Here is a 24,915-nt window from a genome sequence, read left to right as displayed (position 1 = left end):
CCTACTCCACTTCTCTGGACAGCAAGTGACAGCTGTGACTGTGAATGAACCTGAGACAGGAGGTGGCCCCTGTGGCTTCGTCACCTCCTAGTGGCTCCACTCGCAGACGTGTGCTGTGGTCTGGCTGCTCTGTTTTCAGGACAGGTCCTCTCCGTCCACGTCTCTGTCCCTCTTTCTTGAACTTGGGGCTCCAGAGGTCCTTTGCTCCCTGGCATCTTTCACACCTTCTTGCCCTTGCGCAGTGTCTTCCATCATCTGCTCTTGGGGATGTGGGTAGGGGTGGGCAGGACCTGACACTAATCCTTGAAGGCCAAGTTCAAATGGCAAGTGGTTTGTGAGACCTTTTCTGGACCCCCCAACTGTGAGGAATCTGCGTGTTAGCCCTTGTTACAGATCCTGCTTGTCTTGGTCTGTTTGCGGTGGCTGAAGACATAATACCACAGACAAGGAGAGCTACAAAGAAAGGTTTATTTTCGCTCGTGTTTCAGGTCCATGGTCAAGGCCCCCCCCCCCCCCCCCCCCCGCAGTGATGACCTCTTGCTGGCAGAGACTCTCATGGATAGAAGCAGGGAGCCTGCGAGAGACCTAACCCAGCTGGCTTTTGTGGCAGACCCACCCATGAGATAACTCATGAGCCTGTTCATCCATTAATTGCGTGATGGATTCATCCATTAGTGAGGGCAGAGCCCTTATCACCTGGGAAAGGTCCCGCTTGGTCCCATCTCTTAATGGGGGTTACCGTTCAACATGAGTTTCTGAGGGCTCGGACCATAGCACCGGTCATCACTTGATCACACTTGGTGTCCCGGGGTTGGGGACAGCCGTGGTCATCCTCCTCTCCCTTGTTCACAGTACAGGCTCAAAAACCGCGCACCAAGTGAGATGAAGCAGGCGTGCTGCTTAGGGACTCCTGCCAGGCCCGGAAGAAATGTCCCCTGGGAGACCTCCAGGGAGGCATCCCCATAAATCTTTTCCTGTTTCCCTCTTGAAAGACCCGATTTGGAAGAGTCGGGTAACATCTAGAGAGAGCCTCCTGTGCCCGAGTGGATCCTTTCAGGGGAGCGAGAAAGGTAGTCCTGCCGTCTACAGGTGGAGAAGTGAGGCCCAGAGCACCTGAGACTTGTTTATGATCGCACCAGGGACGCAGCCTCCTGCCACGCCCCTCCCGTGGTCTGCAGTGAGCTGTGAGCTGACCCTCCAGGTGTGTGAGACCCTCCAGGCCGCTGTCTCCCCCTCAAGCCTTCGTGCGATGGCTTTCCTTCCAGACCTGAGCGCAGGGCACCGGCGTCTCCCCTGCATTTCCGTGGGTGCCTGCGGTTGGTTAGCTCTCTCCAGCTCCTCTGCAGGCTGCAGTCGCTGGCTTTCCTCTCATCTCTTTCCAATATCACGATTTCCAAACCTTTCAGTCGGTTTCTTTTCCTGGCTCTGGTCCTTTTTTGTTGGAGGTTATCCAGTGCAGCCGCAGATTGGAGGATGATAACAGCGAATTAGTTAGTGGCTCTTCTTTGATGTTATTTTGTGGGCAAACTCATTAATTTATGACAAAAACATCAAAGAGCTAGGCTGTTGCATAGGGCTGGGTTGTCCCAGGGCTCCTGAAGAATAGTGATTATGCAGATTAAATCTCAAAGGCCTCTCTGCTTCGGGAGTCAGAGTCCAGATGCCTGGAATGTAGGACTATCCCACCCCATGCTCGAGTCAGCACCGGGGAAACCCTCCCCACTCCTGTTGAGGGTCTCTGTCCACGGTTTCCGCTCTGATGCCCCCAAGCCTTGAGGTCTGTCAAGATTGTTGCAACAACCCTGGAGGCAATGTAGTGAAAAAAAAGGCTGAGGCTCTTCACGTCTCTTTCTGGTCAGAGGAGCTCGGTATTAAAAGGGATCATTTGTGCCTGCATGGAGAATCCCAAGGCCCTCAATAGAGTCCTAGTCCTACAGTGTCAAGGTCAAGAACTCGATCTGGGCTCCCCAAAGAAGTGCCTGCAGCGTGCTTGGCCCGTGGCGAGCTTTCTGTACACACTGGTCGATGTGCTTGTCGAGGAAGGTCATCTTCGTCTCTGGCTGCTGAAATCTCCTAACCAGCTCACATCAGTGGCTGCTCATCCTGTGCTTTCACTCGCCATCGGGGAGGGAAATGAGCTGTGCTCCTTGCTAAAGTCATCCCCTCTGCTTGCCCTCCCTGGATCCATCTCCTTCTCTGCTGACCTATTAGGGCTTTCTACGACAATTAATCTACTTTAATACAAGAGATGTATTTATTTACTTGAAAGCCAGAGTGGGAGAGGGAGGAGGAGGGGGTGAGAAAGAGAGAGAGAGAGAGAGAGAGACAGAGAGAGGAGTTTCCATATGCTGGTTCACTCCCCTAGTGCCTGCAACAGCCAGGGCTAGGCCAGGCTGAAGCCAGGAGCTAGGAGCCAGGAATTCCACCTGGGACTCCCATGTGGGTGGCAGGGACCTAAGGACTTGAGTCTTTATCTGCTGCCTTCCCTAGTGTATTATCAGGAAGCTGGATTGGAAGCAGAGTAGCCAGGACTCAAACCAGCACTCCAATATTGGATGCAGGAATCCCAAGCAGCAAGGCTTGACCCGCTGTGCCCCAACGCGTGCCCCAACCCTCTCTTGAACTACCAGTTTTCCCCTCCACAAGACTCCCCCCATCAGCATACAAACAACCTCTAATGTCTCCCTTCTTTAAAGACCCTCGCTGCCCCCACTTCTCCCTCAGACCACCGTGCTCATCACTGCTCCCCGTCACAGCCAAAAGTCTCTGACAAGTTGTCTATGCTCTCTGTATCTCAACTTCCTCTCTTCCATTCTGACTGTCAAACCCACTCCTCACATTACTAAAATAGCTCTTATCCAGGTCATGGGTGGCCTTGCTGCCAAGTCCAGGGTCATTTCTGGCCCTCATCTTATTCTACCTGTGAGCAGCATCAACGTAGCGGGCAAAGCTCTCACTGCAGCCTTCTCTGCTTGGCTCCGGGACACCTCTCTCTCTTGGGTCACCTCCTTCACCACCACCCTCCTGGTCTTCTTTTGCCTTCTAGCCGGTAAGTGATGAAGTGTCCAGAGGCAGTTCTTGGCCAACTTCTCCCGCTGTCCCACTGCCTCAATGATAGCATCATCAGTCACGGTTTTAATTCCGTTCACATTCAGATGACTTTGGAAGGCATACCTCCAACTGTGCCCTGCCCCACCAAGCCCTGGTGCCTACTCCACTGCTCCACTTACCATCTGCACATCAGACTTCACGTGTAAGGCAACCAGACACAAGCAACACTTATAATCCCCTCCTGTCCAGCCTGCTCAGCCCTTTCATCCCCACCCCCATCTCAGTAAATGGCAATTCCATTCTTCCAGTGTCTTAGACCTCAATGCTTGGAATCACCTTTGACTTTCTCTTCTACTACACTTCCAGTCCATCAGCAGATCCTCAGATTACCCTCAACTTGTATCTACAATTTGGTCACTTTCCCCACCTCTGTTGCTACTACATTATTCTAAGCCATCACCACATCTTGCCTGGACCATTCTGACAACCTCCTAATTGGTCTCACAGCGTCTAGCCTTACCTCCTGTCCAACCCTAGCATCCAGTTAATCTTTAAAAAATTGCAATTATGGGCCCATGTGGTGGCAAAGTGGGTTAAGTTGCTGCCTGCAATGCTAGTATCCCATATCAGAGTGCTAGTTCGAGTTCCGGCTGCTCAGCTTCCAATCCAGCTTCCTGCTTATACATCTGGGAAGGCAGTAGAAGACAGCCCAAGTACTTGGATCCTTGCACCCACATGGGAGACCTGGATGGAGTTCCAAGCTCCTGGCTTGGCCTGGCCCAGCCCTGGCTATTGCATTCATTTGAGGAGCGAACCAGCAGATGGAATGCGACCTCTCTCTCTCTCTCTCTCTGTCTGTCTCTGTCTCTGTCTCTCTCCACCCCAACCCCTTGTGATTTCAACTGCTATCTCCCTGTTTGCTCACGGTGGTTCCCTGGCTATTCTTTGAACCTGCTAAGTCCACCCCTGCCTTAGGGGTTCTGCACTCTGTGCTGTTTGCCTTGTCATTCTTCCCCTGGGGTGTGTATATGTCTATTGCTCTTTTCCTTCAAGCCTTTGTCCAAGTTTACCTTGCCAAAAATTTCCCGACCATTCCTTCTAAAGTAACCTCCTCCATCACTCTATGCCCTTTCCATACCTCACGTTTCCCTAGCAATGGTCACAACTCAATATACTTTATACCCATTTGCTTACATAGTGTAGGTTGTTACCCCATCACTATATAGGTTCAGTAAGAATAGAGTCTTGTGAACTTAGACGTCCCAAGGTCCTCTAACAGTGCCCAAGAAATACAAGGGTACTTCAAAAACTTCATGGAAAATGGAGTTAAAAGATGTTTATTTTGGTGTAAATCATTGTTTAAAAATCCATGCATGGCTTTTTTTCATCACATACATATTCCGTGAGCTTTTCATGTGCATGAAATGAATGGCCTTGTTGAACAGCCTCACCCAGGCCTCCGGTCACCGTGTGAAAAGGGTCCAGATGGTTGTCAGATTAATACAATCAGAGTCAGCTCCACGTGAGGCGTGCAAGGAGACCACCAGGTTACGTGTTCATTTAGTACCAGGGACCCCTGTGGGGTTCACAGACGTTCTCAGTCTGCTTCCCGGCGCCAAAGCATTTGCTGAACTCTAAGGTAGAATGAAACATCTGCCGTTGACTTCGTGCCATTCCACTGTCCTCTGGGACTCAGTGTGCTCATCTGTGAAATAGGCAGTTGGAGGCGAGGGTGCAGCTCTGCCAGTTTATGGTCTGCAAGGGGCTCGAGGCAGCAGCGCAGTCAGGAAGATCAGCCACACCGCGTGCTGGAGCTGACTGCCTGTGCTTGAATCCTGTCTCCTGTTCTCACAGCCACGTGACCTTGGGCAGCTTACTCCGTTTCCTCGTTTGTAAAGTGGGAGCAATAGAAGGATGGTAAGAGCACCTAATCCAAAAAGTGATTATGAGGAGAATATGGCAATCCCTGCAGAATGGGTGGCACGTGGCCGCCCCTAGTAAGTGCCCAGTAAATGTTAGCTAATAAAATTGAAAAATTCTGGGGGAGGTTCTGAGGGGTCATTGCTGTGTATGTGTTTTGCACGCGATGAACTACCCTAGAATATTAGGGAATTGTTAAAGGTGCGCGAGATACTGTGGTTAGGTAGGGGAATGCTCCTGTCTTCAGGAGATGCCCTGTGCAATACTTAGGATTAAAGCCTCACAGTGTCTGTCTCCTAATCTAGTCGCATTCGTCTCTACGTTTCTGCGTCTACCAATAAAGCAAACGTGGTCAAGTGTTAATTGTTGAGGCACAAATATTGTAGTTTATTGTACTACTTTTTCAACTTTCCTGCATGTTTGAAATTTTCAAAATAAAAAATTGAAGGGAAAAAGAAAGGACATAGTTTAGTGAAGTCCAACATTCATTTTGTTAAAGATTTATTTATTTGAAAGGCAGAGATGTGGGGTGGAGGGAGAGAGAGATACCTCTTTCATCTGCTGGTTAACTTTCTAAATGGCCACAATGGCCGGGCTGGGCCAGGCCAAAGTCAGGAGCCAGGAGCTTCATCCAGGTCTCCCATGTGGGGGAGGGGCCCAAGTGCTTGGGCCATCTGCTGCTGCTTTCCCAGGTGCATTAGCAGGGAACTGGATGGGAAGTGGAACAGCTGAGACTCGAACTGGTGTCCATATGGGGTACCTGCCCTGCAGGCTGAGGCTTAGACTTCTACACCATAGCGTTGGCCCCCAACATACATTTCTTAAAAATTACCCATTTATTTATCTGAGAGGCAGAGACAGAATGAAAGGCAGTTCCCCTCTGTTGGTTCACGCCCCAGCTGCCTCAACAGCCAGGATGTGTGCAGACTGAAGCGAGGGCCAGGAGCTCCAGCCAGGCCTCCCGTGTTGGGGGCAGGAACTCAGTACTTGAGCCGTCACCTGCCTCGCAGAGAGCACGTTATTAGGACGCTGGCACTGGGAGCAGAGCTGTAACTGGGACCCATCACTCCACATGGGACACAGGTGTTCCAGAAACCCGGCTTCCAGGTCACGTCCCCCCGCGTGTGGGCTGGGGGTGGCCCCTGGGGCAACAGTGAGCCGCAGGGAACATGCCTCGCTGCCCCTCAGGGTCCCAGGCACATTCTGGGTGAGTGAAAAGGCAGGCATCCTGGTGCTTCCTTCCTGTGTACTGAGCAAGCCCAGGGGCCACGTGGTTGGAAGGTGCGATGAGAAGGTGAAGGCAGCACAGGGCCACCTCTGACAACCTGCGAGCGGAGCATGCAGTTCCGGTGCCGTCTGCTCCTGGCGCTTGAGTGGCGGCGGTGGGTGTGTGTGTGTCCAGTCTGGGATGCAGAGGAGAGAGGGACGCGGAAGGGTGGGGGCCAAGGCCGGGAGGAGCCGCGACTTCTGAGCTTCCTGCGAGAAGGGACCCCCGGGTGTGGCCTGGGATGAAACATGAACTGGAAACAATGTCCTGTGGACTGCAGCGTCCTCCTCTAGCTAATGGGGTTCGCCGCAGTGGGAAGGAGGGAGGAGGGGAGGCCATGCATGCCCGGGTGAGGGAGCAGGGCACACAGAGAGGAAACCGGAGAGAGAAGAGAAAAAATTCAGGAGAGGAAGCTCGGGGGAGGGGCCAGGACCGGGTGGTGCGGGCGGCTGCAAAGGTACACGCCGCACCCAGCGACCGGCGCTCCCGGGGGACGCTCCTGTGGCCCGTTCCTCCGGGCCCGAGTCCCCGGGGACCGCGCCGGCGAGCGCAGAGCTCCCGGCGCCCTCGCGGGGGAGGGGCGGGAGAGGCGGGGCCTGGGGCGGGGCCTGGGGCAAGCCTGCGGCCGCGGGCGGGGCTCCCCGGGAGGGCGCCCGAGTCTGGGGGACGCGGCGTCCCCCTCCCCGCCCGCGGAGGCGCCTGGCCCCTCCTCCCCCGGCCGCCCCCCGCCCCCGCCGCTGCCGCTGTCGGAGATAAGCCGGGTGGTTGCCTGCAGGAGCGGCGGCAGCAGCGGGCGATCGGGCCGTGAGAGCCTCGGGCGCGGCCTCGCCTCCCGGGCCCGGCGGCCGCATCAGCACCGCGGACAGCGCAGCGCCCCCCACCCTCCGGCCCCCCGCATCAGCACCGCGGACAGAGCTCCCCGGCTCGCCGCCGCCAGCCCACCCGCTGCCCGGGTCAGCACCGCGGACAGCCCCCGGCCCGGCCCTGGAGCGGTCAGCGCCCCCGGAACATGGCCACGGAGGTAGGGGTCGAACGCCCGGTCCGCAGGCAGTGCCCGACTGTCCCGCGGTAGCGAGCACCCGCCGGGAGCCGGCCGGGCGGGAGTGGGAGGGGGCCGAGTCCGGGAAAGGGTGGGGGCGGGGACAGGGTGGAAGAGCCGGGCCCTGGGTGAGGGGCCCTCCCCCACGTCCCCTGGGCCCCCAGGCTGCCCGCCGCACTTGTTGGCAGTGGCACCAGGGTTGCTCTGCGGCTCTAGCCGGGTGTCTCTGCCTCTGGACCACAAGTCCTGAAACGGCTTCCCCAGGGGGTTGGGGCGGGAGAGGAGGGGAGGCGCTGCTGTTGCTAGGCGGTGCAGTCGTCCAGCTTCTGAACCCAGCGCTTGGCGAAGGGAGGACAGACCTGCCTCGCCATCCGCATTTCCTTTGGAGAAGGAAGGGGCAAAGAGAACCCCAGTGGCTGGTTTTAATGAGCTGCCTGCACCCACCCCCACTAGGGCACCTCACCATTCCGTGCTGCTTTGACCCCACCTGACTTTCCTGCCCCAGGTGTCCACATAGCCCCTGTGTCTGTTGGGAGGTGCCACGTTCTTAGGGGTGTGCCTATAGGTGTGTCACCTTCAAGGGACTTGAAAACTGAACCCAGGGACCTGTTAGCCAGGGGCAGAATCTTGGTGCACTGCCTAAGAGCTCAGGAATTCCGCCTTCCACCCCTCGGCGCTACTCCTCTCCCCACCCTTCAGGGAGGGAGCTGGGAGCTCTTTATGCCCTACGGTGTAGGTGATAAAGCAGAAGGCAAGGGCCGATCTGGTACTCAGCACGCCAGCAGCAGGGCTCCAAGTTTCATCCTTTGAATCTTTGCAGTGGGACCCAGGGCACCAGTCTCCCAGGTTTTGATGTCGACTTCCTTTGTGGTGTCTCCCCACTTCCAGCTGCACTGGAACACCACCGGGACGAGAGCAGAGGCCTCTGAATGAGAGTGCCTGTGGGCGTCCGGGCAAGCAGCGTGACAGCAATGCCAAGTGCTATTGTGATTCCGCTGAAGTCTGCCACAGAACCCGGAGCACTTGCTTGGCGTTGTTCTGCTTTCAGACAAAGCGCAGGGCTGGCTAGGAGGAGACCTTGCCCTCCCAGGACCCAGTGTGGGACAAGCCCCAGGCAGACTCTTGGAGCTTGGTTTCTGGAGTGGAGGAATGCGGAGTATTTGGGAAGTGCCAGAGATCCTGAGAAGAGCAGGAAGAACAGCAGGAGAAATGGCCAGGAGCTGGTCGCCTTCCAGACGGGGCTGCCAGACTGCAGCAGAGGCTGCTGAGGCTGGGCAGGACGGGGCTTCAGCAGTGTGGGCCAAGCAGGCAGCTGCCTCTGTGAGGCGACCTGACAGATCTCAGCAGGCCCATCTGTCCCAGTGTGCTCCCTCTCGGGTCTGCCACGGTCCCCAGATTGCACCCAGCAGGCTCACATCCCTAGGGCGAGGCGGTGTTGCTGGGGGCTGCGGTCAGACCTGCGAGACTCTCTCCCCTGGGAGCAGCTCTGCCCATCACGCCTTGGTGAACATAGCACTTGCCTGTGTGCAAAGCATGATCGCACTCACGATTTCCTTTGAGGCTTAGCCCAGCTCTGTGAAGTGGGCAAGGATGGTGTTATTATCTGCAATTAACAGAGGAGACAACTCAGGCTGGGAAGCTTGCTCAGTCTTCATTATCCCATTTTACAGGTGGTGCAACTGGAGTGCTCAGACTCCAGGAAAATACGGCTGTAAGGTTGGCAGAGTCAGGACAGGAACCCGAGTCTTAGGTCTCTGTGTTCACTCATGGTATCTAAGTAGCCAATTGTATTACCTGATAGGACAGAGCTAAGGGTCTTGAGATGAGTCTTTGATGGGGGGAGGGGCGTTTGCAAGGGAGTCAGGAGGGACTGGAGGGTGAGGGCTCAGGCTCCCAGCTGGCCTGGTTGGGTCAGCTGGAGGGCAGAGGGACAAAGGAGGGTCCAGCAGGGATGGGAGCAGAGAGCAGACACTGCCCCTTTCCCAGCTTGGCTCTGGTGGACTCCGAGGGCAGTCCTGCGGCAGGAAGCCCTAGCTCTACCGAGGCCCGGGACCTGTGCGTTATCTGGGCTCGGGTGAGTCATCCTCCCCAGGCTGTTTTCACTATTGGAACTGGGTTGAGATTACCAGGAAAAACCTGTTGGAGGCAGGGAAACCTCATTCCCAGTTCCCATGGTCATTCCCTTAGGATTCTGAACAGGAAGTTCTCAGCTCCAGGGGAAGGCGTCCGGAGCGGGAGAGAGGACATCTTTGAGTGGAACCTGGGTCTCTGCTCCCTAATTTCTGCTTAGGAGTTAGCCTGAGGGGAGGGGTGGAGGGAGGCCGGGGAGGGGTGGAGCCTCCTGAGTGATACACTGGCCTCGTTTGCAAAGCTGTAACAGCCCATTTCCGGAGTAGCACACCCCTGCGAATGTGTGTCATGGGGAGCACGGGGAGCACGGTCTGCCCTGGGAAGCAGTCACGGTGGCCAAGGGCACCTGGGAAGTGCCTGGCTGGGAGGGGCGTCTCCGAGTGGTGGAGTTCTGCCCCCACACCGAGCATTCATTCCAAAGTTTGCTCTCTGAGGGGTGGGATTAACAATTGGCAGACAACAGGCTGGTCTGGGTGCCGTGAGAGGAAGGGGCGTCTGTGCTTGGTCTTCCATTCTTAGGCTTGACCTAAGAGCCTCACTCTTCGGCCATACGCCAGCCGGGGAACCCAGCCCTGACACATCAGCTGCATAATTCTTGAGTTGAGTGTCACCTGCATTTTGTGGAATGAGATGCCATTTAACCAGGCGGGAGACCTGGACCAAGTGGCCATCCTGTTTGTCTTAGGCGGGTGAACAGGGTCTGAGAGCTCATTTGCATTCCAATGCTTGCTCCTCCCAGGCAGTGCGATTGACAGCTGGGTGGCCTGCGGTACCTGCACTCCGAGCAGTCTCCCTGCTCTTCTCACACTGCAGCCTGAAAGGTGGTGCCCGTGCACCGGTTCTTGGTTATGTCCTTGCTCAGCTGCCAGCGGGTCGGGGAGTGGTGACGTGAGAGAGGGGCCGGTCTGAGGAGGGCAGGAGGTGGAGAGAAGCGTGGGTCTCTGGGTCAGTTAAACCCCCAGGGCGTGCTCAGGGAAGCCCCAGGAGAGGGAACCAGGGGTTTGGCACTCCTCTTAAGACTTTGGAGCATCACGGATCTTAGCTTCCTGACTGCTAAGTAGCTGGCAAGCGGCCTGGAGCCTGCTGCAGCTCCAGTTCAAGGGCCTCGCTGTGGTATATTTCACAGAGGCCCCACACTGGCAGCTGTGGTCCAAGGGGGGCCTTAGTTGGTTTGCTTAGTGCTTCTACACTTGTTAAATTGATTGGAAACGTTTAAATATCAGGATATTTGCTGTTAAGAAGATATGGATTGTGGCTTTTTGAAAAATAGGAAGTCCTGGCGACCTCATGTGGCCAGGTCTCCGAGACGGGGCATGCCTTCTCTGATTGGCCACAGGCCCTGCCTCGCCCCTCACAGACCCTGGAAACACTTGTGTTTCTAAACCCTGATAAGGCTCTAGAACGTCAGAGCTGAGAGGGGCTTTCGTGATCCTGGAGTTCTCCGGTGCCAGTTAAAGAAAGGGAGGCCCAGCTAAGGGGTGACTTTCCCAGGGTCATGGGCCCCAGCGCTCAGGTCATGGGACATCTTTCCACCAGGGCTTCTTGGTACTTCACGGTGGAGCCACCATGGGTGGAGAGAGCCCGGCTTGCCCTAAATCCTGCTCTTGACCAACTGCAGATGAGCCTGTGATGTGTGTGTTCCGTGAAAGTCTGGGGGACTAAGGCTCTGGGCTGGGAAATGCATCTGACGCTGCCCTGCAGCAGCTCAAGGCCCTGCCAGCAGTCTCTAGGGAGAGCAGCAGGTCTCTGCGCCGAGTCGGGGTAGTATCCTGCGGCTGTGGGTACTGTCAGGTTGGAAGGGGTGTTGACCTTTCCTGTTCTGGCTACTTAAGGACTCATGGATCAAAGCCAGGAGGACATGGAACTGTCTTATGTCAAGTAGCACCCAGCCATCTAACGCCTTAATCTCCTGGAAGTTTACTTCCCGCTCAGCCAAGTCCCAGACAAGTGTTCCTCACTGGTAGGTGGATCCCCTCCAGGCAGTGATTTAGGGGCCCAGGCCTTTTCCACCTTGTGCTTCCACCGTCTTCAGCACCTGAGTCCTTTGGTTTCAGTGGAAGGGGAAGGAGCCAGGAGGAGTGGGGCATCTTTATGAGTCAGGGCTATACACGGCTCTCATCACTTCCACTCCCATTGCACTTGGGAAGCAACTTGGTTGTGTGCCCAGGAGGGAGAAATGGCCCTGGTCCACAGCCAGTTAGTCTGTGGAGACACGCACCTTCATGGCAACACACGTGTGTACCCAGGTGTGCGTCAGGCACAAAGAGGGTGTCAGAATGGCTGAGGCGCTGTTCCTTCTCTCTATTTGCATCCTAACCACCGTTTTTCTTGGTTTAGATGAACTTGAGTTTTCCCCAGGACTACTACAAAAAGAAATTATCCCTTCTGTGGGCCCAGTCTTGCTCACTCCCCCTGCCCCCCAACCTACCAGAATGATGGTTCAGGGCCGGGGGATTCACTCCAAGACTGACTGGCTCTTGCAGGTTGGTTTTAGAATGGAAGGGTGAGGCCACAGCCCTTTTTTCTATTCTTTTGGAAAAACAGCATTTCACAGCTCTAACCAGGCAGAGCAGGCCCATCAAGGCTGAACTTGTTTATGTTACCAAAGCCTTCTAGACTTTGCAGAATCATCATAGGATCCTAGTTGATGGGAAGGAGACCTCCTCAACAAAAACTTGGATTAGAAGAACCAGGAGTGTCCACAGTAGAGGGTGCTCATCTGTGGAATCCAGTCCCAACACTCAGGGATCACATAGCGCGAACCTGGATTTAGGAGTCTCAGTGATTCGACCTTTTCAGGACCTTGCTCCACGGGTTATCTGTGCCTTCCACCTTGCTGACTGCCACGCCTGTCCTTTCTCCTGGCTTTTAGGCAAGCGTTCGCATCTTCCACCCGACATCCTCCCCTGAGCAGAAACCCCTCCAGCTTCGCGATCCAGCCATGGCCGCCTCTGCACTCCCAGCTCCCCCACTGCCCGGCCAGGCCCAGCCCAGCCCCCCGAGACCTGCCTCTAGTCACTGAGGAGCTCTCGCTCACGCTGGTTTGTCCTTTGTCTGGGTTGCCTTTCCTCCTCTCTCCCTTCCCCGCCTACCCCCCACCCCTGGTAACTCCTGGTTTCCTTTATGACTCAACACAGGCTCCAGGAAGCCTTTTCTGAGTAAGCCTCTCTGGGTGAGCTGTCGCTTCTCAGTAGCATGTATCACGGTCTAATTCATTATATATATACTTGTCTTCCTCCCTGGAGCTCACAGACTCCTGCCCGGCATCCCCAGAGCCTGGCGCTAGTAGACACTCAATAAGTGGGAGCCCAGTGACTGCATGGATTCAGCTTAATCACAGAGGATGAGCTGGCTGCCTGCGCACTCTGCCTTTGGCGCTTGGGCTCCGCGTGGCTCCAGTGTTAGGCACAGCTCCCCCAGAGGGATGCTTGTCTCCAGAGTGGGTGACTGAGGCTGGACAGGTGGTGGAAAGAGGCTCTGTTCTGTGGGACTGAGCCCACTCCCTTCAAATGCTGCAGTCTATCTCAGCGTCAAGTCTGCAGGTGTGAGAAGGGGCAGAAACCACTGCACTTGTTCCTACCAGATAAGGCCGCTCCCTCACTTTCTGGCCTCCAGCTGCCTCACCCACAGTTTTCTCTGGGGAGGCTTGGACAATCCTGGGCCCTTTCGTATGTGGTGAGAAGTGCTGGGCGTGAGACCATCCATGGTGTTTTCTGGCCTGGCCATAATTGGGCCTGGGCCTGAGTTCAGGGGCACATCAGGTGCTCCCCTGACCCACACGCCCACCTCCCCAACCCTGTCATTAGCCCTGCTCGAGGGCCTGGGACTTCAGCCTTGACCTGACAAGTTGGGGACACGTGGTACGTGGTGAGTGAATGAAAGCAGGAAAGGAGAGAGAGGAAGTGGGGGGGGGGGGAGAGACAGAGACGGACTGGGAGAGGGGAAGGGTCCGAGCCAGCCACCGGGAGGCCTTGTTGAATTTGTTTCAGGCTGTGTTGCCGGCTCCCAAGCCTCTCTTTCTGGCTCAGCTCTGACCCAGTGTTAGGCTCCTTAAAGGTCTCTCTGGGACGAGTGAAGGCAACGTCTCAGGTGAACGCCATGGCCCTGCTTCCCCACAGCCCTCCTGAAGCATCTTGGTGCGGCCCCTCCAGCCCCGTGTGCCTGGAGTTTTGCTGCTGTCAGCCTGGAGAGGCTCACATCCGGGAAGCCCTCAGTTTTGGATAAACCACGGCTCCTCTCCACAGGTGCACAATCTGCAGGAGCTGCGGCGAAGCGCCTCGCTGGCCACCAAGGTCTTCATCCAGAGAGACTACAGCGATGGGACCAGCTGCCAGTTCCAGACCAAATTCCCCCCCGAGCTGGACAGCCGGGTAAGCACACTGTTCTCCAGACTGGACGCCCAGCGCCACGATAGGACTGACCCACATGACGTGTGATGCTGTAGGCCACCTCCCTTGTTCAAGTGGAAGAATAGAACCAAGTGCTAACACTGTCTCGCTGTCCCTTCTTAGAAAGTTAGGGCTGAAGAAACCACAGAGATTTCCAGGCCTGCAGCTCTCAAGTTTCAGTTGCTGGAAAATTGTGCAGAGAGCTTGTTAAACAGACATGAGTTCCTGCGTCCTAGTGGATGATGTTACGTCCACTCGGGGGTGCTGACTCAGCCGCTGGACTGGGGCTCGGGACTCTCCGTTGCTCAGCAGCCATTCCCAGCCGGGCTGCCCACTGAATGACCCGGGAGCTCAGAAAATCCCGATGCCCACGCTGCACCCCAGACAGCTACTCAGAGTCTCCCCCGGTGAGGCCGATATCTGCAATGTTTTAAAGCTTAATTTAGGCCGGCACCGCGGCTCACTAGGCTAATCCTCCGCCTTGCAGCGCCGGCACACCGGATTCTAGTCCCAGTCGGGGCGCCGGATTCTGTCCCAGTTGCCCCTCTTCCAGGCCAGCTCTCTGCTGTGGCCCGGGAGTGCAGTGGAGGATGGCCCAAGTGCTTGGGCCCTGCACCCCATGGGAGACCAGGATAAGTACCTGGCTCCTGCCATCGGATCAGCGCGGTATGCCGGCTGCAGTGCACCGGCCGCGGTGGCCACTGGAGGGTGAACCAACGGCAAAGGAAGACCTTTCTCTCTGTCTCTCTCTCTCACTGTCCACTCTGCCTGTCAAAAAAAAAAAAAAAAAAGCTTAATTTAAAAATTCATTTTTTAAAGATTTATTTATTTGAGAGGCAGAGTTACAGACAGAGGGAGAGACAGAGAGAATGGTCTTCCACCCACTGCTTCACTCCCCAAGTGACCACAATGGCCAGAGCCAGGCTAATCCAAAGCCAGAAGCTAGGAGCTTCTTCCTGGTCTCCCACGTGGGTGCAGAGTCCCAAGCACTTGGGCCATCTTCCACTGCTTTCCCAGGCCATAAGCAGAGAGCTGGATCGGAAGAGGAGCAGCCAGGACACGAACCAGTGCCCATACGGGATGCCGGCGCCAGAGGTGGAGGCTTAATCAATTACACCAGAACACCAGCCCTAAAAATTCATTTTAATCATAATTGCTTAAACCTTAGTTTTTTTTTTTTTCTTTTTTGACAGGCAGAGTGGACAGTGAGAGAGAGAGACAGAGAGAAAGGTCTTCCTTTTGCCGTTGGTTCACCCTCCAATGGCCACCACGGCTGGCGCGCTGCGGCCGGAGCACCGCGCTGATCCGAAGGCAGGAGCCAGGTGCTTCTCCTGGTCTCCCATGGGGTGCAGGGCCCAAGCACTTGGGCCATCCTCCACTGCACTCCCTGGCCACAGCAGAGAGCTTGCCTGGAAGAGGGGCAACCGGGACAGAATCCGGCGCCCCGACCAGGACTAGAACCCGGTGTGCCGGCGCCGCTAGGCGGAGGATTATCCTAGTGAGCCGCGGCGCCGGCCTAAACCTTAGTTTTTAAAACAAAACTTATACTTTGTTTATTTCCAAGGGAGAGAGGGATATCTCTTCCATTGGTCTTCTCCCTAAATGACTGCTAGGCCAAAGCCAGAGCCCAATCCTGCTCTTTCATGTAGCTAGCAGGAGGTCAAGTACTTGGACCATCACCAGCTGCTTCCCAGGGGATTGAGCTGGAATTGAGAGCAGAGCCAGGACTCGAACCCGGGCACTCTGATGGGGGACATGGGTGGCATTTTAACCACTGGGCTGAACGCCCACTCCTTAAACCTCGGTTTTCAATGAGCCCTGCAAGGGTTTCAGTGTGTCCTGGGTCACACCTGCAGGGTTGCTTGTTTCCTGCACAGTTGTCACCCAGGAGCTCGGGGAAAGGGCCCTGGCAGGGCGTCAGCCTGGGCAGGGAGGTTCAGTGGCGTTCGCTGCTCTGATCTGCCCCCACTTTCTTTTTTTTTCTTTTTTTAAGATTTATTTATTTATTTGAAAGCCAGAGTTACACAGAGAGAGAAGGAAAGGCAGAGAGAGAGAGAGAGAGATTGGTCTTTCATCTGCTGGTTCACTCCCTAGATGGCCACAATGGCTGGAGCTGTGCTGATCCAAAGTCAGGAGCCAGGAGCTTCTTCCAGGTCTCCCACGTGGGTGCAGGGGCCCAAGGACTTGAGCCATCTTTTTTTTTTTTTTTTTTACAGGCAGAGAGAGAGAGAGAGAGAGAGAGAGAGAGAGAGAGAAAGGTCTTCCTTTCCATTGGTTCACCCCCCAAATGGCTGCTATGGCCGGTGCGCTGCACTGATCCAAAGCCAGGAGCCAGGTGCTTCCTCCTGGTCTCCCATGTGGGTGCAGGGCCTAAGCACTTGGGCCATCCTCCACTGCCTTCCTGGGCCACAGCAAAGAGCTGGACTGGAAGAGGAGAACCAGGACAGAATCCAGCGGCCCAACTGGGACTAGAACCCGGGGTGCCAGCGCCGCAGGCAGAGGATTAGATAAGTGAGCCACGGTGCTGGCCAGGCCATCTTCTACTGGTTTCTCAGGCCATGGCAGAGAGCTGGATTGGAAGTAGAGCAGCCGGGACTTGAACCGGTGCCCATATGGATGCTGGCACTGCAGGCAGTGGCTTTACTTGCTACGCCACAGCGCCACTCCTCCAGTCTCCCACCTCCCCCCCACTTTCTAGACCATTTGAGTCAGAGTCTCTTGAGGGTGAGACTTGGACATCATGGGCTGTAAAAGTTGCTCAGGGGATTTCAGCATGCAGCCAGTGCTGAGAACCGCGAGGCCATGGCTACTAGCGCTGCGGTCTGTGGACTGACAACACGGCATCACCTGGGAGCTTGTTAGCAGAAGCATGACCTTGGAGTCCGTCCTGTGTCTACTGAGCCTGCTCCTGTGTTTTAACCAGGACCTGGGGTTATTCATGCCTGGGAAGCATTACAGGAGCCCTCCCCTCATCTCGCAGAGAGCGAGGGCCAGCAAGAGGCAGTGACCTACCAGAGCCGTGAGCAGTGCAGGACCTGGTGCCCTGCCTCTCGGCTTTTTCGCAGCACTCCAATCTTCTCACCCACACAGTTGCATCCTCAGCGGGTGTAGACAGAACTGGATACTTTCTGCTCTGTCTTGGCAAGGAAGGCTTGGAGATCCAGAGGAAGAGCTGGGGGATGCCAGGGCTCTGCCCGCAGCCTCCCTCTGGGCTCTGCTGCTTGGACCTCTTGCAAGGCATCAGCTGCTGAGTTTTGCCCCTGCATCTGGGGTGTGTGCGGCCCCTGTCCGAGGCTGCCTTGGAGCTGGCCTGGGGTTGCAGGGTAGGCAGAAAGCAGGCCCTGAGCCTCCACGCAGCAGCCCAGGCAGATCCGGCCTTTGCTGCTCTGACCCCAGCCAGCTCTTGGAGAGCAAAGTGGCCTCTTCCTCATCCTGTGTGTCTGTCCCCGGGGCAGAGTGTCATGGACCAGACAGGCAGAACTTTCTGTGTTCCCTCGAGGTCTGTGCAGGGGCAGTGGCTGCAGACAGCTTCTGACTGTTCCGGGGGAGGGCCTTTATCCTGGAATGCCGGGGAAGTGTCTAGACTGTGTGACGGGCAGTTCTGGTCCTGGGTGGGGGGGCGTGGGGAAAGAGAAATAGGGCTGCGTACACTTGGACACCTGCCGAGCATGGAGCGTGACCTTGCAGGCTGCTGGGGTGGGGTGGGTGAACAGTGCAGACCCTGGGGTCAGAGCCTTGTAACCCTAGACAAGTTCACTTAGCTTCCACTGAGCGTTTAGTGAGAGCTACTGTGTATTAGGTCCTGGGAATGTGGGGCTGAGCTCATGGAGGCTAATTTGTATCAGTACAGAAAATAAAAAAGCAAGCAAATACATAGTAGCTCAGGTGGTCATAAATACTAGCAGAATCGGGGAGGTGTCAAGGGGATAGAGGTGTGCCGGGAGAGGTGAAGGGTCAGGGGTCAGGCTACTGAGAGACTTGAGGACAGTAAGAGCAGAGCCGGGGTGGGGGTGGGGGGACAATGTCTGGAGGAGAGGTAGCAGTTGAGGGCACCCGAGCAGGAGAGCAGGGCAGGCCTTGGGGCCACAGCGGCCTGGCGGCATTGGGCGGACTTCTTAGGTTGCCTGGAGAGAAATGGAAGCGCTCCATCAGAGCTGGGACAAGATCCGACTTTAACGGGAAGTTGGGGGTGGGGTGGGGGCTGGGAGGCTGGTGAAGGGGCCAGAGGTGGTGGGGGCTGGGGCCCTGGGGCGATTGAATTGGCAAGGGATTAAATGAGAGCCATAAGCAGAGCTGGCCCATGGAAGGTGCCAGCAAGACAGCTTCCCAGTCGCCCAACACGTGGGCCGTGGGGTCCCGGTGCCGTGAGCGGGGAGAGTGCCCTCCTGGAGAGACTCCTGAGGGCACGTCTGGGCAGCCTCAGCAGCTGGGTCCCATAGGAACATGGACAGCCCCCGTGAATTCAGTCCCGAGCACTTGTACAACCAGCAAAGTGGGAGGTGGCAGTCACCAGGGTGCTTGTCTGGTGCTCCACAGAAAGCATGGAGGACATCAGGGCCGCTTCCTGCTTCCAGGGGAGGCCAAGCCCCAGCTGTGGTCTCACCTTAGAGATGAGGGTTAAGCCCTTTGCCCAAGGTCATGTAGCCAGTTGATGGCCACGTCTGGCTGGATCCCAGGTCTCCTGGCTCCCCGGCCGGTGCCTGCGGCCTCTCTGGTGCCACCTGTGTGCACGGTGTCATCTGCCCTCTCCCGTGTGGCCCTCTCGCCATCAGCCCTGCTCCCACCTGCCACCACGCACCTGCAGGGGAGGCCGACCCCTGCCCAGCTCTCTCCTTCTCTGCCCCCAGATCGAGCGGCAGCTCTTTGAGGAGATGGTGAAGACTCTCAACGGCTTTTACGCGGAGGCCGAGAAGATCGGAGGCAGCTCCTACCTGGAGGGCTGCCTGGCCTGCGCCACGGCCTACTTCATCTTCCTCTGCATGGAGACTCACTACGAGAAGGTGGCCGCCCCGCCCTGCGTCCCCACCCCGGCTTCCCGCCGCCTTCCCCCTCACCCGCCCCTCTTCTGCAGGTTCTCAGGAAGATCTCGCGCTACATCCAGGAGCAGAACGAGAAGGTCTTTGCGCCACGAGGCCTCCTGCTCACGGACCCCGTGGAGCGCGGGATGAGGGTCGTATCCTTCCCAGCTGTTCTGTGCAGGACACAGAGCTGTCAACCGGCGGGCTCCTGATGAGGCTGCCAGGAAATGGGGCGCCCTCGGGGCCTCACTCAGGGTCTTCTGGGTACCCTCCACCACTGGTCTTTGCCCTTCAAACCAACAGTTACGGGACTGTTAGTGTCCTGGTTTGCACCTGTAGAGCTGCCTGCATTCGGGGTTTGGTATAGGCCAGCAATCTTTTGTTATTGTTGTTTAAAAAAAGGTTTATTTATTTATTTATTTAAAAGACAGAGTTACAGAAACAGGGAGACACAGAGAGGGAGAGAGATCTTCCATTTGCTGGTGCACTCCTCAAATAGCCTCAACAGCCAGGGCTGGGCAGGCTAAAGACAGGAAATCGGAACTCCATCTGGGTGTCCCACATGGGTGCAGGGACCCAAGCACTTGAGCCATCCCCTGCTGCCTCCCAGGAGCAATAGCAGGGAGCTGGATCAGAAGTGGAGCAGCTGGGACTTGAACCGGCGCTCATATGGGATGCTGGCATCCCGGAAACCTTGAAAGGATTTTGCGAGGATGAATTCATATAATCCTCCCCACAGCCGCGTGAGCTGGGTAGCTCTTATCATTCCCCTTGCACGCGAGGGCACACTGCGCCGACTGCTGTGCGTCACACCGCTGGTGGGTGCCAGGCCAGGATCTGAGCCCGGCTCATCCTGAGCTGCCAGGCGCTCTGCCCCTCGGGGAACATGGAAACCACCCCCGGGGCATGTGCCCACAGGCTCCTGTCCTTCTCTGATTGCACCTGGGAGTTCCTGCTGCCCCCTTCCACAGATGAGAAGAACAAGGTCCTCGGGGCCCAGCTCTCCAGGCCTCAGTCCTGGAGGGGCGGGGAGGGGCTGGTCAGGGCCTGCTGGGTCCGTGGTTCTGCCCCTCCCACTGGGCCGGTGTAGCCTGGGTGTGCACGCACCCTCCTCCCCGTCAGCAACAGCCAGAGAAGAACCGTTAAAAGGAAATTCATCTTATTACAAAGCTGGGAGGGAGAAATAAAGCAAGCAGACAGCAGACACCACCCCGCTTCCCCACCCGGGGGCAGCGCTGCTGTTTACGGAGCCCGTGCCGTCAGTGCTCCCCAACCAAGGTCTCGTTCACGCTTCCCAACGGGAGTCTGTGATGCCCCCATTTTACAGATGAGATGAGGGAGGGCTCCCAGTCACCCAGTTTCCGAGTGGCTGAGTCGGGATTCGAATTCAGGACCCCATGTCCTCACACCTTCCCAAGCCCGGGCCCCTCCCTGCCCTCGGCTGTGGTACTCGCAGGCTCTGGAATGTGCGTCTCCGTGTGCTTGCGCACCCGGCGCGCGCCGCCAGTCCGTGTACAGGTCACTGCGCGGCGCGCAGCTCCCGGCCCTGCCCAGCGCCCTCCTTGACGCAGCCTCAGATCGAGATCGCCGTGTACGAGGACCGCTGCAGCAGCGGCAGCTCCAGCAGCGGCAGCTCCAGCGGCAGCGGCAGCAGCGGCGGGGGCGGGGGCGGGGCCGGGGCCCGGTGACTGGCCGAGAGTCCCTGCAGCGAGGTGTACGGCCGGGCCGAGGGCCTTGCAGACCTGCGGCGGCTGCGCTACCAGAGCACCCGCTTCTGAGTCGTTTCTGGGCCCTGCTGCCGGGCTGGGAGGGAACGGGAGTGGCCCCAGGTCTCCTATGGCCGAGCCCATGCCCCCTGCCCCTTGCCCCAGGCAGGACTGGCCCCTTCCTGAGCAGGGGCTCCCCCCCTCCCGCTGCCCCGGGTGGTGGTGCGGAAGGCTGGGGAGGGGGGGAACAGAGCGGGGCAGCCCCTGTCTTCAGCTCCGCTCCCCAGAGCCCCTGGGGAGGTCCAGGCCTGGGACCGGAGGACGCCCAGCCCGCATGATCCCCTGTCTGAGCCCTCACCCACCCGGACCCTCTCCCTGTGGTCCTGCCGCCCTGTCTCCCTGCTCTTTGTGACGCCACCACGGGGCCTCCGCCTGTCTGTGACCCTGCCTCTGTCAGTGTGAGGCTGAGGAGACGGGCACGTGTGGGGACCTGTCCAGCCCTCCATTTGTGGTTTTCCTGTTCCTGCCCAGGGCTGAGGCCATTCCAGGCTTGCCAAGAAGTGTCCCCTCCGAGACTTCGCAGGCCACCAGGCGCTGTTGTGTGGCACACAGCCAGGGTTTGGGGAGGTTTTAGGGGGTCTGGAAAAACTCTTTGTGGACAGCTGTAGCCTTGAGTGTGACCTCCTGAACTGGAGCCAACTTCCTGAGCTTGCAGCCCGTGTGTGAGGCGTGAGTGTGCACATGTGTCGTGTGTGTGGGTGCACGTGTGCATGAATGCAAATACATGTGTGAACATGCACGTGTGCACAGTGCATAAGGGAATGTGCACAGCTGAGCACACACGTGTGCTTGTATGTGTGCATACACGTGAGTGGACATGGCTGCATGTGGTATGTGTGGGTGCACATGGGGACATGAATGCACGTGTCTGTGCATGTATGTACCACGTGTGGGGAGTGCACGTGTGCATACATGGGTACCATCCACACTGTGTGTTCCTCCTGGCTGCAAGGCCACGGTCACCGCCTCCGTCCTGTGTCATCCTTGCCACACGGTCATCTTCCCTGAGTGAGTCCAGCCCGGTCCTCTGTAAATAAATGTCCCAAACTCCCTGACCCCTTGCCAGGAGCTGCCACGGATCCTCCTGGCCTCTCCCCCACTTGCTAGCGGAAGAGAAGCTGGGGTTCCAGGAGAGCAGAGCCAACCTCCAGGTGGCCTTTGGTGCCCTCTCCTGGCCCCCGTGACAACCGGTCTGTGGACACCGAGTGCTCAGCCCGCCTGGGCCCTGGGGAAGGCCAGGCTTCCTTAGCCGTTCGAAGGAGCTGGCAGCCTACAGGGACCAGGGGACCCTCCTTGCCAGAGAGCCAGTAGGTCTACCCCAGTGGTGCTCTGGCCCCTGAGGTCCAGGGAAGCCAGTGGGAAGGGGCGGCCATCCGCCCGGTGCCCCGAAGGTGGACAGAAAGGGGCTGTGCACGCCAGCCAGCAGGAGGCCCTGGAAGTGGACGTGAAACACCCGCCACTGCAAGTAGCTTTGGGAAACTGGAGAGAGGCCTGGGCTGCTTTTGCTGGACATGGGAGCTGGTCGTGGGAAGAGGTGCCAACCCAGAGGGCTGGAGAGGGGCGGTCCAGCCCCTGGGGCCCTAATGAATCCGGGTCCATGGATCCCCCCAAGAGCGGCAGCCCTCTCCCTGACTGGGCTGTGGCCGCGCCCACCTTGGCCCACGGTGCGCCTGGGCACCTCGTCCGACCTGTGCCCATTTGTTATTTCTTTTTCCAATAAAAGGGTTTGCCCAGCCGGAGGCTCTGTGTTGCTTCCCCTGCCCCCTGGTGGTGGGGCCAGGTCTGTGCTCCGGGATGGTCGGCAGGAAGGGTGAGCCCAAGGAGTGCTAGCCCTACCACAGGGCGCGATGGACCCTGCTGCTTGGAACTTGAGTCTGACGGGGAGGTGGTCCCTCCAGGGCCTCTCAGCTGGATTCCTTGGGGACATCTGTGGCTTGGGTGGAGAGGCCAGGTCCCCCTGAAATCCAGGCCCCAGGAAGCTGGCTAATGGCTTAGATCAAGCCTGTTGCTTGAACTCTGACCCTGGGTTGGGCACAAGGTCACTCAGTACTAAAACTAGGGAGCGGGTGGTGTTGGAACCTAGCAGAGCTGCGTTTTGGGTATTATTAAACCAGACATCTATGAGCACCTACTGTGTGCCACGTACTTTGCTCACACCACATGCTGGAGCTGGGGTTGGGGGTGGAGGGGAAGACCACCCACATGCATGCTCTCACCTGACAGAGCTGGGAGGAGGCCCAGAGAGGCGGAGCGATGTGCCCAGGTCTCACAGCTGGCTGGCAGTGCCAAGTTTAGCACCCGGGGTTCCCAATGCGGTACTCACTCTGACATCCAAACGGCACCCACTTAGCAAGCTGCCGGGGCACACACTCAGGTCTGTGGGCCAAGGGTCTGCTCCCTGGGAAGATCTTACCAGACCCGGACCACGGCTGTGGCCTCTGGGGTAGGAGGCGGGGGGGTTCTCCGGCTGAATGGGACCCTGGTGGTTGTCAGGCTTCTGCTCCTTGCCTCTCGGGGGCAGCTGGGTGCGCGCTCTCTGCTCAGAGCTGAGCTGTGCATGTGCGTGGCCTTAAGGTCTGCTCCCTAACACCAAGCGGCTTCACCTTGCTGCCTTGTTTGGGACAGGAGGTGATTCCGTCCTGAGGCCAGACTGGAACCCCCGGCCCAGCCCTCCTGGAGAGGAGTCCGAGGAGGTGGAAGATTTACTAAACTGCTAAAACCAGCTGCGAGCGCCAGTCTGGCTTAGGGCATTCATGCTGTCGGACGTCAGTGGTAGCCACCTCCACCAGCAATCCCAGCCGACATGCAGTGTGTGCTGCTCCGTGCCAGGCACTAGGCCAGGGCCACGCCACTCCTTACCCAGCCCTCAGCCACCCTGCACTGTGGCGGGGATTCCCGTTCACAGATGCAGACGTGGAGGCTGGAGTGGCAGCACCAGGGGCCTCAGGCATGGCTGACTCCGCCCCTGGAGGAGGAAGCACTCAGCATTCTCAGGTTAGGATTCGGAGGCTCCCAGCCCCGGACTTGGAGCCGGGCCTGGGTTTGAGGCAGGGCTGAGGCCACCACGCCCTGGGCCTCAGAGGAGAGTGGGTGTGCGACCCAGTGGGGCAGTCCAATGGAGGGCAGTGGGGGCCCCAACTCCAGGAGCATAGCGATGCCTGGCTTCTCTCTGGGCTCAGCGACCAGGGATGTGGCCTGGGTCCTTGGCAGACACATCCCTGCGTCTGTGCGGCCAGCCGGGGACGGGCCCCGTGAGGATCCTGGGAGCAGAGGAACCCTGCTGCTGCCTGTGCCAGGCTGTCCTCCAAGTCCTGGCCCCAGGTTTTCCCTCACTGTGGCCAGAGCTCCGTAGGCCACCTGCTTGCCTGCCTTGGCCCAAGGCCGCCCAAACCACAGGGTTTGCAGGATCTCGAGGCGCCGCTCAGTGGCGGAATCACACACTGCAGTCGGGAATCACAAGCAGTAGGGGGGCCACTGCGGACCTCGCTCCAGGACCCCAGTCCAAGCGCTGCAAGGAGCTTCCTGTGAATTCCGAGGGGCGGGGAGGCAGCTTCCGGGCTGCAGGAGAGGCCAGGCAGGAGCAGCTCCACTTGGCTTGTCTTCACTCGGCTGAGGCAAGGCCCCTGTCCCCGCGCTCGGGGCTGGCTTCCTGACATCTGCACGTGGCCACCGGGGCTTCCCAGGACTGTGCAAGCAAGACCTGGGAGGGGCTGCTCTAAGTGTGGGGGCACAGCCTGGGCACGAGGCATTCAAAAAGTTCTCCTGGTGATTCCAAAGTGAAGCCAGGGTCGTGAGTCCCTGGTGGCAGCAGCATCTAAGCCCCCTGGCTGTGCACAGACCTCTGGGCACATCTGGGACCCGAACAGGAAGTTCCCTGGTTCCACAGAGGCAGCCAGGCCCGAGATGAGTGTGAACCGGAGGATTCCATTCAGAGCGGATTCCAAGCCAGGCAAAATGCATGTACGGTGGAAGAAGTCAGGCCTGTGGGTACACTGGGTCGGGGGAGGGATGGGGGGCTGCCAGGGGCTTCTGTACTGGAGATCCATGTCAATGAAATGTACCCAAAACATGTATTGGCTCCTTCGTAGGAAAAGAAAGTGCAAGATGACAAGGAGTGTTTTATTAAAGATCTGCAGATTTCACATTGTGAGAAGCCGGGCAGTTGCAACTCAGCGCGTATGTGTGTGATGCTGACCCTGGGGCGGATGTGCGAATGTTTCCTTTGACCAGAGTGTGGCCTCTGCACTGGCCGTAGGCACCTGTATCGCGCGGAGAACCCACACCTTGCAGCAGCTGCCCGGCCCTGTCACTGCAGCGCCCGCTCCCTGCATTGGCG

The 24,915-nt window shown here is 57.7% G+C and overlaps 1 protein-coding gene across 5 annotated transcripts in view; it reads left to right on the top strand.

Annotated features, from left to right (window-relative positions):
• The window catches only part of GOLGA7B (golgin A7 family member B), a 45,124-nt gene extending 22,812 nt beyond the window's left edge, over nucleotides 1-22,312 (top strand). For 3 of the 5 annotated variants that reach the window (XM_051824050.3, XM_089314574.1, XM_089314576.1), the window contains exons 2-5: nucleotides 13,652-13,777; nucleotides 18,643-18,795; nucleotides 18,867-18,968; nucleotides 20,391-22,312. In XM_051824050.3, coding sequence (XP_051680010.1) covers nucleotides 13,652-13,777; nucleotides 18,643-18,795; nucleotides 18,867-18,968; nucleotides 20,391-20,501 — 492 coding nt within the window. In that variant the 3' untranslated portion in view covers nucleotides 20,502-22,312. Of the gene's footprint in view, nucleotides 1-7,013; nucleotides 7,260-11,244; nucleotides 11,368-13,651; nucleotides 13,778-18,642; nucleotides 18,796-18,866; nucleotides 18,969-20,390 lie in introns of those variants that run through there. The other 2 variants (XM_089314573.1, XM_089314575.1) reach the window with 2 other exon arrangements.
• The last annotated feature ends 2,603 nt before the right edge of the window (nucleotides 22,313-24,915 follow it).

The sequence above is a fragment of the Oryctolagus cuniculus genome, chromosome 15 (assembly GCF_051225735.1).
Source record: "Oryctolagus cuniculus isolate XC-2025 breed Fujian yellow rabbit chromosome 15, ASM5122573v1, whole genome shotgun sequence".
Taxonomy (NCBI): Eukaryota; Metazoa; Chordata; class Mammalia; order Lagomorpha; family Leporidae; genus Oryctolagus; species Oryctolagus cuniculus.
Note: the sequence above shows the minus strand (reverse complement) of the source record. Positions and strands in the feature narration are given on the sequence as shown.